Raw genomic sequence first — 14,865 nt, 5'->3', positions numbered from 1 at the left:
TTGCGCCACTGCACTCCAGCCTGGGTGACAAGAGCGAAACTCCAACTCAAAAAAAAAAAAAAAAACAACGCTCTTCTTGAGGTATGCTACATAGTAAATGTATTCTTCTTCCAGAGAATGTATTCTTCAAAAGTACGCTATTATAGTTAACAAGGTAATGATAAAGCTGATAATGAGAGTGATGTTAAAATAATTGATTCTGGCAAGGATCATCAATTAGAACTAAAAACATTAAATTGAAATGCTTACTTTAAAAAATTTCATTTTACCCCTTTTACATGATACCAAAAACTGACTCATAGATAACTTGTTAGTCACAAAGGAACAAATGTACCTGTAGAATGGAGGGACCCAGCTGTCAGTGACCCATCCTTGTATCACTAATAATAGGGTAGCCAGACATGTGCCCTTAGGACTTTATTATGATGTATGAAGTGTACAGCAGTTCTTCTTTTTAGTTTTTTAACTTTTATTTTTTGAGACAGAGTCTCTCTGTCTCCAAGGCTGGAGTGCAGTGATGCTATCTTGGCTCACTGCAACCTCCACCTCCCAGGTTCAAGCGATTCTCATGCTGCAGCCTCCTAAGTAGCTGGGATTACAGGTGCGTGCCACAATGCCCATGTATTTTTAGTAGAGATAGGGTTTTGCCATGTTGGCCAAGCTGATCTTGAACTCGTGGCCTCAAGTGATCTGCTCACCTCGGCCTCCCAAAGTGCTGGAATGACAGGTGTGAGCCACTGCACCCGGCCAAGTGTACAGCAACTCCTGTGAAATATTCTCACCAAAAATGTTTAACTTGAATCTTAAGATCTAAAGTTCGCTTAATAGGAATCACAAGCTCTAGAGAAATAAGTTAAATAATCCCAAGAAGTTACATCAGACAGATCAGAATGTGAGAACACTAGAGCGGCAGTCCCCAACCTTTTTAGCAATAGGGACTGGTTTTGTGGAAGACAGTTTTTCCATGGACCAGGGGCAAGGGGTGGTTCAGGGATGATTCAGGCGCATTACATTTATTGTGCGCTTTATTTCTATTATTACATTTCAATGTACAATGAAATAATTATACAACTCTCCATAATGTAGAATCAGTGGGAGCCCTGAGCTTGTTTCCCTGCAACTAGACGGTCCCATCTGGGGCCAATGGGAGACAGTAACAGATCATCAGCATTAGGTTCTTGTAAGGAGCGCACAACCTACATCCCTCACACAGGCAGTTCACAATAGTGTTCACGCTCCTATGAGAATCTAATGCTGTCGCTGATCTGACAGGAGGCGGAGCTCAGGCAGTAACAAGAGCAATGGGGAATGGCTGTAAATACAGATGAAAAAGCCTTTTGCTCAGTTGCCTGCTACTCACCTCCTGTGTGTGACCCCCTTCCTAACAGGCCACAGACCAGTACCTGTTCGTGGCCCTGGGACTGGGGACCCTGCACTATAGCACTCCTTGTCTTTTCAAAAAGTCAGGGTCATAAAAAAGCGTGTAGAGGGATTGGTTAGATTAAAAGAGATTTAGAGGCCGGATGCGGTGGCTCATGCCTGTAATCCCAGCACTTTGGGAAGCCAACGTGGGCCTCACTTGAGGTCTGGAGTTAGAGATTAGCCTGCCCAACATGATGAAACCCCATCCCTACTAAAAAAATACAAAATTAGCTGAGCATGGTGGTTCACACCTGTAATTCCAGCTACTTGGGAGACTGAGACAGGAGAATTGCCTGAACCTGGGAGGTGGAGGTTGCAGTGAGCAGAGATCGCACCACTGCACTCCAGCCTGGGCAATACAGTGAGATTCTTTCTAAAAAAAAAAAGAGAGAGACAGATTTAGAGACATAAAAACTAAATGCAATTAATGTTCCTTGACTGGATTCCGGTTTGGAAAAACAAAAACTGTAAGAGACATTTGGGAGTCAATCCAAGAATCTGAATCAGGACTAGATGATAGATAATACCAGTGCGTTGTTTCTGTTAGGTGCAATAATGGAATAGGATATGGAGGAAAATTTTTTAGGTATATGCTGTAATATTTCAGAGTGGAATGTCATGATATCTGCAATTTAATTTGAAATGGCTCAGCAAAAATATTCAGGGAGAGGAAGCAATAGCAAAATGTTAATGATTGTTGAAAATATGGTCATTCATTGTAGTTTTTTAATTTTGATGTATGAGATTCTTCATAATGGAAAATTAAAAAGGATCTAATCCCCACCACTTATGAGGTGTATGGCTTTAGACATGTTGCTAAACCTTTCTGGGTTTTATTTTTCCTTACCACAAAAGGGAGATAATTTCTAACTCATTGTGGTGGTGTATGGATTCAGAGAGTTAACATTTTCAATACACACAGTGCTAGGCATCTGAGTGTTCAGTAAAGTCTGCCATTTTCCACTAAAACAGCCTTGAACATAATAACAGCTGCAAGGTGATAAGACTGTGATAAAAACTAAACTGTTAAAAAATCCTCAGTGTAAGTCAACCAATTTTAATGACAACTTTGTCAGCATTTAAATTGCATAAATATGCAACTGAATCAAATAAATGGTGAACTGGTTGTTATGAGCAGAAATGACATATTGCTCATTGCTTACAAATTCAACCAAAATATTTTTAAATGGAGAAAAGTATTGATCTGGAAGGACTTGGTTAAAAAGGTACAACTGAACATCACAAATTGTGCTTTATTAATTTTTCCCTGTGAATGAAGAGCCTAAAAATATTGTAGTCTGGAACCAAGTATAACAGTACTCCTGAAATTCTATCCTATGGAAAAAATCCTAAATACAAAACAAATTTTATGCACTAAGATGTTTATTTCTATATAAATTCTGTGTGGGTGTGAGAGAGAGAGAGAGAGAAAGGGAGAGAGAGAGAGGGAGAGAGAAAGGAAGAGAGAGAAAGAGAACAGACTTCTAAATATAAAAAATTAGAACCATGTTCTTAACTCCATACTTAAAAGATTAATCTCTTCATGTAGAAACAAGTTTGTGCAAAGAGCATAAATGCTCATTCACAAAAGAAATACAAACATGAAAAGAGAGCCAATCTCAGTGGTTAAAAAGGACAATGTTCCTTTTCTTCCTCTGTCAGATTGGTAAAGATGAATGCACGTGATAGTCTCCCTCACCGGGAAGGCTGTGGGTAAGAGCTTATTGTCAGATGCCTCCAGTGAAAGTATAAATTGGTACAGCATTTTCTAAGGGCAATTTGGCAAAAATGCATCAACATTAAAAATGGGCATGTCTTCTATCCCTAACAAATCCACATTTAGAACTTTATTATAAAGAAATAATTGAGCAAATACGCAAAGCTGTGTGTGCAAGAATGTTTAGAGTAATAACAATGGCCACCCATCTGCATTTGGGTAAATAAATTGTGATACGTCCATATGCTAAAATACTAATTGCCATCAAAAATATACATTTTATCCAAATGCTGGCTGGGTGTCACGATCATGTGATAAATGTATGGCAAGGCCAAAACCAAATATCACCACCACACAATGAACTTCTGAGGTTCAAGAGTGCATCTGAAATTTTATTTTAAAACTATTATTGGGTTCGTGCCTGTAATTCCAGAACTTTGGGAGGCCAAGGTGAGAGGATTGCTTGAGCCCAGGAGTTCGAGACAAGCCTGGCCCACAGAGTGAGACCCTGTCTCTACCAAAAAAAAAAAAAAAAAAAAGTAAAAACTACAAAGAAATTTAAAAATTAGCCAGTTGTGGTACCATCTGTTATCTCAGCTAGCAGGTCTAAGGCAGGAGGATCACTTGAGCCCAGGAGTTCGACTGGCATGGCGAAACCTTGTTTTTCCAGAAAAAAACCCGAAAATTAGCTAGACATAGTGGCTCGTGCCTGTAGTCCCAGCTACCTGGGAGGCTGAGGTGGAAGGATCACTTGAGCCCAGAAATTCAAGGCTGCAGTGAGCAGTGATCATGCCACTGCGCTCCAGCCTGGGTGACAGAGTGAGACCTTGTCTCAAAAACAACGACAGCAATATTATGTCCAGATAGAAGACTGTGGATGTTGTCCTATGTGTGTGTAATTTTTTTTCATCTCATGAAACAGCAGTGGCAGAGCTGTTCTCTCTTTACCCTCACAAAATGTGAAGAATTCCCAAATGGACATTTTCCCTGAAATACTTGTGGTTTGAGTGGAATTATATGATAAAAAGTAACATGAAAAATTTTAAAGGTTATTTTGTTTCATTCACAGATAATTTTCAAAAAGGTAAAATCATGACTCTCCTCAAATATAAAACGGACACATATAAAATCATGACCCTCAGCAAATATAAAATATTTTACTTAACTCAACTAATATAGAAACTAGTAAGATGGAATGTCCAGTTCAAAAAATCATTTCTATTCATAGACAACAAAGAAATGTTAAGATATCTGAGTTTGATTAGGGAAAAAAAAGCTGTTTTATGTCCACAGGCCATAAATCTTAGGGATTCATCCATTCCACTCTACAGAAATTTGCATCTCTACTGGACAAAAATCTGCAGGTTAACAAGTAAACTTCGGTACGCCTGAGGCCTTTAATAAGTGGTACATAATGAGATGAGCTAGCTTCACTTGCCCGAGACACTCCTTGAGTGGCCTCATCCTCCCATATGATATGGAAATGATATGTCCTACCTTTTTGCCTTATTCCTAAATCTCAGATAATTTTCCCAACAATTTAATATGGTGGATGTTAGTGGCACCAAACAATGCTACAAGGACATATTCTTTTTAAGCAAACAAATACTTATAAAATGCAAAAATAATACAAGACACAGTAGAATAGAAAATATATGATGAAACATTAAGAACGTAGAAGTGCCAAAACAGTGTTGAAAAAGAACAAAGTTGGAGTATTTATATTACTGGATTTCAGGACTTTTAAGACAGTGACATAACAAGACAGTATTATCTGTCAGTCTATTTCCTTTTTTTTCTGTTTTTTCTTTTTTTTTTAGATTTTTAAATTTTTTTTCATGAGACAGAATCTTGCTGTGTTGCCCAGGCCGGTCTAGTGACTCTGGGCTCAAGCAATCCTCCCACCTCGGCCCTCCAAAGTGCTGGGGTTACAGGTGTGAGCCACCGTGTCCAGCATATTTCCTTATTTCTTTTATGTTTTAGGTGTGTAACTTTTTGTGTCTAAAATTATTATAGCATTTTACTCTTGCAAAATATACATACTGTATACATTTATACTTCAACTGATAGAATTTCAGCATAAAAAAGGTGAGATTTCCCTTTTAAGTTATTTAAGAATTCATGTTATAAAAAGACAAAGAAGGTTACATAACAATGTTTGTATTATTGCCTTTTAATTTGTGCATATACTGACATATATACAAATTCTAGATTTATGTACATTAAAGTGACCATAGCAGTTTTCCTTGGGTTTTCAAATTAAAAGTTAATTTTCACTTTCTTCTGTGTACCTTTCTGCTTAGTCTGACTTACTATTGTTTTTTCACCCAAGCTTTTATTGTGATAAAATGTACATAACAAAAATTTCCATTTGAAAATTTGAAGTGCACGCTTCAGTGGCATTAAGAATATTCACACTGTTACGCAGCCAACACCACTATTTACCTCCCAAACTTTTTTATCTTTTCAAATTAAAACTCTGTACCCATTAAACTATCACTCCTCATTCCCTTCTTCCCCCAGTCCCTACTAAGCTCTATTCTGCTTTCCACGTTTAGGAATTTGACTTTTATAGGTACTGCTTGTGAGTGGAATCACTCAACCTTTGTCTTTTTGTGTCTGGCTTATTTAATTTAGCATGTTTTCCAAGTTCATCTGTGGTGTAATTGTATGTATCAGTGTTCCATTCCTTTTTATGACTTATTTTTATGGTGAACTGAAACCACCTTAATAATCAGAAACTTAACAAAGCTGTTTTAATCTGAAGAGAGGAATGAAAGCTTAATTTTACTTTTTAGTGAAAACCTGGTTCTACCTGTCTGGGGTGTGTTTGTAACATTCTACTTCCTGTTTGTATTCTAGGGGTGAAGCTAAGTAGTCTTCTTGGTAAAAAGGGAAACTTGGAGAAACTCCAGAGTTACTGGGAAGTTGGATTTTTTCTGGGGGCCAGTGTCCTAGCCAATGACCACATGAGAGTCATTCAAGCATCTGAAAAGCTTTTTAAACTGAAGACACCAGCGTGGTAATAATTAGCTATTATATGTTGATACAATTATTTTTAATAAACAGCTCCATATTGTTCCCATATTGTATTTACTGAACTGACAATTAGATGATTTTATTTGCTTATAAAATAAAATGCAGAATATAGAGGAAAATTGTGATATTCATAAAATGTGTTACACATAAATTCTGATGACTTTGGACATAGGTGATGTCAGCAGGTTCCTGACTTTGCCTTTCCTGCACATTGACCAACCCACTGACCAACCCACTGACCCAGGTTGGCCAGTATCACCCATGTGAATCATGCAGAGGTCACGCATTTTGCACCTGCAAATATAGCTTCTGTTCGGGGCCTGAGACCACATTTCCATTACAGCTGTTAGACCTCTACTCCAAACATATGCCCTTTGTTTCCTCTGTGATCTAATCTCAGTTTCGGAATTCTCATTCTTGATTTTTCTTTTCTTCTTAGGATTTGACTGACACATTTGAGTATTTCCTATGTATGTATGTTTTTCTAATTTCAAATTGTTCTTGGAGTACACCCGCATCTCATCCTTATCTATGTGGTAATTGGAGAGGTGGAAACAAAATTTCATCTGCATTCAGGACCACTTTGAAAAACAATGTTGGCTGGGCGTGGTGGCTCACACCTGTAATCCCAGCACTTTGGGAGGCCGAGGTGGACAGATCACTTAAGGTCAGGAGTTTGAGACCAGCCTGGACAACCGGGTGAAACCCCGTCTCTACTAAAAATACAAAAATTAGCTGGGCATGGTCGCGGATGCCTGTAATCCCAGCTACTTGGGAGGCTGAGGCAGGAGAATCACTTGAACCGAGGAGGCAGAGGTTGCAGTGAGCCGAGATCGCGCCACTGCATATCAACCTGGGTGACAGGGCGAGACTCTGTCTCAAAAGAAAAAGAAAAAGAAAAAAAGGAAAAAGAAAAAGAATTTTTATTAGTATCACATGTAGCGATTAACCATTAGCTATAAAGACTTTAAAAGGCTAACCATGATATAGTGAAAGCCTCTTTCCAGAGCTGCTCAGAGCCCAGGCCGCCGACTTCCCTGTTTTTATAACAGAAACCGTGTGAGGAAGAGACCACCAAGTTAGACCCTCATGACTTTTTAAAGAATTTTCCTCATGTTCAGGTCTCCTTTAGCCAATCCTCCCCAGGGATCTTTCTGAAGATCACAGTGATCTTTCAAAAATGCACACCTGACACTTTCCCTGCACTGAAATCCTTAAATTGGTATAGTTTAATTGTTCCTCACAGCCTAAGGGATAAAGTCCATCATTTTGTCTTAGCAAACAAGATTTGCCTTTAGCCATTCCAGCCTCAGCTCTTGTCACACCCCTGGGTTTACACTGCTGTCTCTTCATACCACACTGCCGGTTTCATGCATGAGTGTCTGAGCACGTGCTGAGCATGCCTCTCACAATGCACACATTCTCCGGGGAACACTCATCCATCACACCTGCTCATAAAGCTGACCTTGACCTAGAGCCCTTCCTCACACCCAAGTCCCTTCTTTAGTGTTTCTGTCATTCTTTAGTTATGCCTCTCTTAATACTCTCTTAGTGTATGGCTTTTTAAGTTGTCTCTCTGTTTAATCATATCTCCATGGATATTTATTCTTGGTGTTATAACATCTTTTGATATTTATCCCCACAGCACTGTGTGCAGCAGTAGGCATTCAGCAAATGATACAAAATAAAGGAACCAATAGATGCATGCATGATATTGAGTCACATTTGCTATTTCTTTACAATGACCATTCTGATGGCAGTATTTTAGGCATCCTGGTTCTGTTAGCAAGAAAACAGGCACTATTCTATGCGATGGTACTCATAGCCGCAAAACAGTGCCTTAAGGTTTACTAACTTAATTTTTATGGAATGTTAACTTCCATGTTTATAGTCCATAAAGCGCCTGCATAGCCATTATCACCTATAATTATCCCACTCCTCATTTTTCCTAACTTTTTCTTTTGAGGCACCATCTGTCTTATTAGGTTTGAGGGTATTCGTATAATATATAAGCTGAGTTGCCTCAGAACTAAATAATGATCCTTATGAAGGGTCTATTTAGGAAAGCTTCCTCAAAGAAGCGTAATTAAAAATAAATGCATTAACCACTTCCTTGAATAGAACATAGGCATTTTAAAATTCATGTTTTAACTAGATGTATGGCCCTAGTCCAAGTTACCAAGCCCTCTAAGCCTGCTTCTTCATCTCTAAAATAGGGATAAAATAACCAACGTTATTGAGTTTTTGTGAGATAGAAATGAGATAATGTGTTGCACAGCCGGGCGCGGTGGCTCACACCTGTAATCCCAGCACGTTGGGAGGTCGAGGCAGGCAGATTGAGGTCAGGAGTTCGAGATCAGCCTGGCCAACATGGTGAAACTCCATCTGTACTAAAAATACAAAACGTAGCCAGGTGTGGTGGTACACGCCTGTGATTCCAGCTACTCAGGAGGCTGAGGCAGGAGAATGGCGTGAACCCGGGAGGCGGAGCTTGCAGTGAGCCAAGATTGCGCCGTTGCACTCCAGTCTGGGTGACAGGGCAAGACTCTTTCTCAACAGAGAAAAAGAAAAAAAGAAAAAAGAAAGTGTGAAAGTACATGATATGTAACAAATAACGAATAACGTTTGGTGAATCTGAATGCATAACTATTAATGTCATATATAAATTACATTTACAGAATTAGACTGGGATACAGGTGGTTCTAAATTTATGTGTTATGTGTTTTATATCTTTTACTTCTCAGGTACCTCAAGTCTATTGTAGAGACAATTTTGATATATAAGCATTTTGTGAAACTGACCACAGAACAGCCTGTGGCCAAGCAAGAACTTGTGGACTTTTGGATGGATTTCCTGGTCGAGGCCACAAAGACCGATGTTACTGTGGTTAGGTTTCCAGTGAGTACTCTTCCTTTAAATCTAAGTACATTTCTTTATTTAAAGAACATCTTGTGCTGTGATTGTAACAGTGCTTGGGGGCTGATTTTTGTGCCCTAAAGCTGCAGTTGTCTGGTTAATATCTTTATTTCCTGCACATTGGTTTGCTTTAGCTTACTTTTAAAAATAACTTCTCAAAATCAGAGAAATGAGATCTATTTTTATGTTTTTGCCATGGAATTTGGGTGGTTCCTTTTGATAAGTGGTGAAGTGTACTTCCTAAGCAATGCAAAGACTGTCTCTTGGCTTAGCTTCAGGGCAGCCCAATGGATGCTTTTCCTTAATACTGCAGTTGCGTTGACATGATCTTCAGTATTATTTCCCATATTGTGGTGAAAAGTATCAGGCTCACCTGCATTGTTATCCCATCCCCACCACCCATTACCCAGGTGGGTCAGAGTTAGATGTAATATCCCCAATCACTATTTACAACGTTTTAGACCATGGGAAATAATGACTTGCAGTTTCTGGTCTGCAACTCATTTTGACTGGTCTCTAGTGGACTTCAGATACACAGATTTAAATGTATCTCACACACACACACACACACACACACACACACACACACACACACACACACAAAACACCTATTGCTCTTCTCAGATGGTGCCATGCCTCTTCTGATAGTTCTTAATATCGTCCAGCATCCAATTCAAGAATTATTGGTAACTTGCTGTATGTACAAATTTCTTTCCACATCAAAGTTATGCCATAAATCTCTTTGAGCTCTCTGATCTCTATCTTCCATACTCAGAGGTGGTGACAGTTCCCAATTCTTTTTGCAAAATCTAGTTTTCTAGTTCTTGTTGATAGGATCATCTACTTCACTTAATTAAATCCATTGCTCACATGAGCATGCTTTACTCTTGCTTCCAGATGAAGCCTTGAGCTCAGCAGGGTCTTTAATTGAAAGCCTTTCTAACTGAAACACTTCATTTTCTAGCCTAGATAATGTGTAGCCTAGGAAAATACTTACCTTAGAATGAGCTGGCAGCGTGCCTCTAGCTGCTGCTCTCAGTAGCAGTAAATGTAGTCAAAGAAGAGAATGTAGAATTCAGGTATTTAATTGACTGTTGACTTGATCAACTAGAAAATTGGCTATGAAAGGAAACCATTCAAATTAGTCACTTTGAGCCCATTTAGATTTTTTTGTATGAATTTGTCTGTCATAATATAAATGTAAGTGAATATAAAATATATTTGACAGTTGTCTGTCATAATATAAATATAAATAAGTGAATATAAAAAACAAATCGGAAAATATTAAGTGAGAAGTTAGGAGAATATAGGTATAAACACCAGTTGAGAGAGGCATCCTTAAGCAAGAAAGGGACTTATAAGTCCCAAAGGAAAATATTCACCAATTTGATTTCACTAAAAAAATGGATATTTTTGTTTGATTAAAAAAGAAAAAAAAAAAAACCACTGTGAACATGCCAAATAGAACTGCTAGGCAGGGAGAAAATGTTTTATAAAACTGTGTAAAATGGTCAATTTGCCTAATATGCAAAAAAATCCTGTATAAAGTGATAAGCAATATAAAATAAGAAGAGGCCGGGTGTGGTGGCTCACGCCTGTAATCCCAGCGCTTTGGAAGGCCGAGGTGGGCGGATCACCTGAGGTTGGGAGTTTGAGACCAGCCTGACCAACATGGAGAAACCCTCTCTCTACTCAAAATACAAAATTAGCCAGGCATGGTGGCTCATGCCTGTAATCCCAGCTACTCGGGAGGCTGAGGCAGGAGAATCACTTGAACCTGGGAGGCAGAGGTTGTGAGCTGAGACCATGCCATTGCACTCCAGCCTGGGCAACAAGAGCAAAACTCCATCTCAAATAAATAAATAAATAAATAAATAAATAAAAGAAGAAAAAATTTATATGAAGAGATAATTAACTTCTGGTTAGTCAAGAAAATGCAAATTAAATGAGACACTATATTTTTTGCCCATTGGACTCAAAGAATTAAAACATTTTACAACAGTTGACACCATTGTGGAGACAAGAGCATGTTTAGAGCCTGCTGGTGGGCATGGGAATTGCTGAATATTCTGGGATTTTATCTGGGAAGGAGATGATATAATTGTGTAAGGGATCCTGAGGACCTCAACTTTATTTGCAACATTTCATTTCCTTAGAAAACATTTTGAAGCAAATATGACAGCATGTTAACACTTAGTTATCTGCCAGTGGTAGGCACATAGGTGTTACTGTGCCAACATATTTATGGCATATTTGATTTTTCTCAGCAATCCATTTCCTTCTTGAAACTTTGTGGCTTATTTGGGGTCTGTCTTTTTGTGACAAGACTCTAAAATGCAGTGTTTTCCCACTCATCTCTAAATACTACTACTACATCAGAATTCATAACTCAGGTACTCAAAATTTCTTTTCCATAGTTTGTTGTTACACAGAGGACAAAATTGTACAATTTTGTAGTTCTTCTTAAGTTGAGTTTTCCTACAACGACTTCACCTGTGTGAGTTCCAGAACATGCCAGTCTCCCAAGAAGCTCCAAATTTAATGGAAATTGCTTTAGGATTAACCACTTGATTATTTTCTTATATTTACATGTATGATGAAGCACTGAAGAAACTGTAAAGATATTGCTTTAAAAAATAATGGAAGCCATAGAGATGATTTTTAAATCTCAATGTACATGATAGCATAGCAGAAAAACAGGACCAGTATTTGGGTAATAAGTTGTAACCACTTCTGGAATTTGCCATCAGTGCTCTCCCTCATAGAGAAATGCAGCCTTTTAGTACCTGTAGGGTGATCTTGGTCACTGCAACTTGTCGTATCCTCAGCATAGCATCTTCCGTGGCTCACACTACAAAGGTTGCAGTAGGTGTTGATTAGGATGATAACATTATCCTTCTTTTGAAATGATCTAATAAAATCCAGGATGGCCTATTTTAGAAAATATTATTTGATTGCTTTTATTTATCTCAATACTGTATTCATTCTCATTTCTCCAAGAATTAACTGTGACTCTGGACAAAAGAAAGTTGAAAGTTTACTTGGGAAATGATTTAAATGGTACCATCATTTATCACTTTAATTTATTCTTTTTTCTTAGCTCTCCTCTTGATATATTTTCTTTTCTTCTTACATTGAAAAGTTTGGAGACCGTCAACTCATTATCTAATGTCAGGAGAGAGGAAGGAGAGAAGTATGGTACTTCAAAGACCCTGTAGAAATTTAAACATTTGGTTAATATCTATTCTTTATAGGCCTTGCAGTTTTCCTTTTTGATTCAGATACATGAAATTAGCAGTTAATTATAATATTAACCTAAAAACAAGAAACTAAAAGCAAGAATGTATAAACTAATAAGTGAGGTATATCTAGCTTTAAGGCTTTATCAAATTGCCTCCATTCCCTGGTCTGTTTCCCAGCCTTTCTGTGACCTCTGTAATGTATGCTATGCATTTCTCACATTTTGTCATTTCAAGGATAGAGCAAAGAGTTCAACAAATATTAAGACAGTGATAGTTACAACCTTGTTTTTATTTCCTGTCTCAAGTTAGCGACACATAGTCCAGATTTTATCTGTTAGAAATATTAAGATGACAATAAAGACATAATTTAACAAGAGAGGAGCTGGTGCTTTTCTTTTCTTCTGTTGAATATAATAGTGTGCCCACATAATTTGGGAATGGGGTATATTCTCACTTGTCAATGAAGAGAGTTGGATGATGTTTTGGGAAACTCACCTTTTATTCTCTATTATTTTGATTTCATGTACATTGTGATACTCAGATATGAGAGCACCATTTCTGCAAAGTTTAGATGGGAAAATGATTTTCATTATTCATCATTACCGCTTATGTCTCTGTTGATTGGAATTAAGATTTTGATTCACTGGGTGAGTTTGTTCCTTAGTCCGAATATGTTCCCTTATGGGCTCTCACCGTGTGTTTTTTTATGGTATAGCCCATCTTATTTTCACAGCTAGAGCCTGACTGAGAATTCTTTGAGCCCTTAACATTTCTAATATTCAAAGAGTAAAGAAAAATTGTTTTTTCTACCTCCCTTTCTCTAGTTCCCTGTACCTTAAGTAAACGCACTGTTAGGATAAGTTTGGAGTAAAACAAATACGCCCAGATTCTTTTGCCTTCTTTCTGAGGGTTGTTTTACTGTATTATGAATTTGTAATTCCTTATGGATGGTGCCTTCTGAAGGAGTTTTCCTCCACTTTTATTTGGAAAACTTGCTTGATTCAAGATTAGTTCTAAAGGTAATTTTCTTGAATGTTAAGCAGTAGAGTAGAAAGACTATTCCAGTTTCTCTAATAGTTAAGTATTGACTTTTCTTTTTTTAAACCTTCCTAGTGAAGTCTGCCTAGGAAATTTGGGCCAGGAAGATGCCTTTAAGCATCTGTACAAGTAGATAATGAATCATCACACCTTTGAAACCAGGGCATGTGTATTATTTTAGTACTATCACTCCAAATGTGAGACATTAGTAATAATATAATACTTCATGAAGTCCTTTGATGGAGATTCTCAACTCATTTATCACATACCCCTCATAGAGCTTCAAAATAGGAACAAATTTTATTTCTGTTTTTCTCTTACAAGGCTAAATATATCATTATTGAAGATGCCAGTTTCATCTGGAAGGCAGTGCAAAAACGTGTTTATTATTTCATATGGCTAAGTTTGTTTCTTTGGTTTATATATAAAACTCAGGAATAACTAAAACCATTTCTAAATTTATTTACATGGGTATGAAAACCATACTACTACATCTGTATGATAAAGTGTGATAGCAGAAAACTAAAATAAGGATGTGACGTTCTATGTATGGACCTTTTCTGTCTTTCTTTGACACGTTTATATTTATAGAAATAGCTTATGTAGTACATGATAAAATAGAAGATTTTTAAAAGTTATCGCTAGTAGATTCCCTGAGGATAGCTGAGCCCATATATGGACTTCAAAAATGTATGTCTAAGTTTATTAGCAATACAAGGTGATGCATTATTGAACGTTATGATAATTGATAGATACTGTAAAATGCTTGAAGGATTTATAGGAATAACAGCAATCAGAAGTTGAAATGATTTACTCTGGCAACAGACTCAGAAGCTCATCCAATAATCCTCTACGTTGGTGGTGGGGTGTTACAGCAACTCTAAGTGGTTTCAATCTTAAGTCACTGATATTAGTTTCTTTGCCTTATCTTTTCAAGGTATTAATATTAGAACCAACCAAAATCTATCAACCTTCTTATTTGTCTATCAACAATGAAGTTGAGGAAAAGACAATCTCTATTTGGCACGTGCTTCCTGATGACAAGGTAAATTGTGCAATTATCAACACAAGAGCATTAGTAACAAAGGACTTTACACCCTTCTAGCATTTTTTTTGAGACGGAGTCTCGCTCTGTCACCCAGGCTGCAGTGCAGTGGCCAGATCTCAGCTCACTGCAAGCTCCGCCTCCCGAGTTCACGACATTCTCCTGCCTCAGCCTCCGGAGTAGCTGGGACTACAGGCGCCCATCACCTCGCCCGGCTAGTTTTTTGTATTTTTTAGTAGAGACGGGGTTTCACTGTGTTAGCCAGGATGGTCTCGATCTCCTGACCTCGTGATCCGCCCGTCTTGGCCTCCCAAAGTGCTGGGATTACAGGCTTGAGCCACCGCGCCTGGCCTCTTCTAGCATTTATATACTCCAGCAAATGTCTGTGTTAGTTAAGAAGAAATAGCTCAGTTGTGTGTCTGTCTTGGCATAAATGCATTCTGTAT

The 14,865-nt window shown here is 37.9% G+C and overlaps 1 protein-coding gene across 6 annotated transcripts in view; it reads left to right on the top strand.

The window, feature by feature from the left end:
- Positions 1–14,865, top strand: part of MAP3K5 (mitogen-activated protein kinase kinase kinase 5) — a 242,259-nt gene that overhangs the window by 132,829 nt on the left and 94,565 nt on the right. For all 6 annotated transcript variants that reach the window (XM_077999454.1, XM_077999452.1, XM_077999455.1 and 3 more), the window contains 3 exons: positions 6,002–6,161; positions 8,923–9,076; positions 14,312–14,419. In XM_077999454.1, coding sequence (XP_077855580.1) covers positions 6,002–6,161; positions 8,923–9,076; positions 14,312–14,419 — 422 coding nt within the window. The remainder of the gene's footprint in view (positions 1–6,001; positions 6,162–8,922; positions 9,077–14,311; positions 14,420–14,865) is intronic.

This window comes from Macaca mulatta, chromosome 4, assembly GCF_049350105.2.
Source record: "Macaca mulatta isolate MMU2019108-1 chromosome 4, T2T-MMU8v2.0, whole genome shotgun sequence".
Taxonomy (NCBI): Eukaryota; Metazoa; Chordata; class Mammalia; order Primates; family Cercopithecidae; genus Macaca; species Macaca mulatta.
This window is presented reverse-complemented; position numbering and strand designations above follow the sequence as displayed.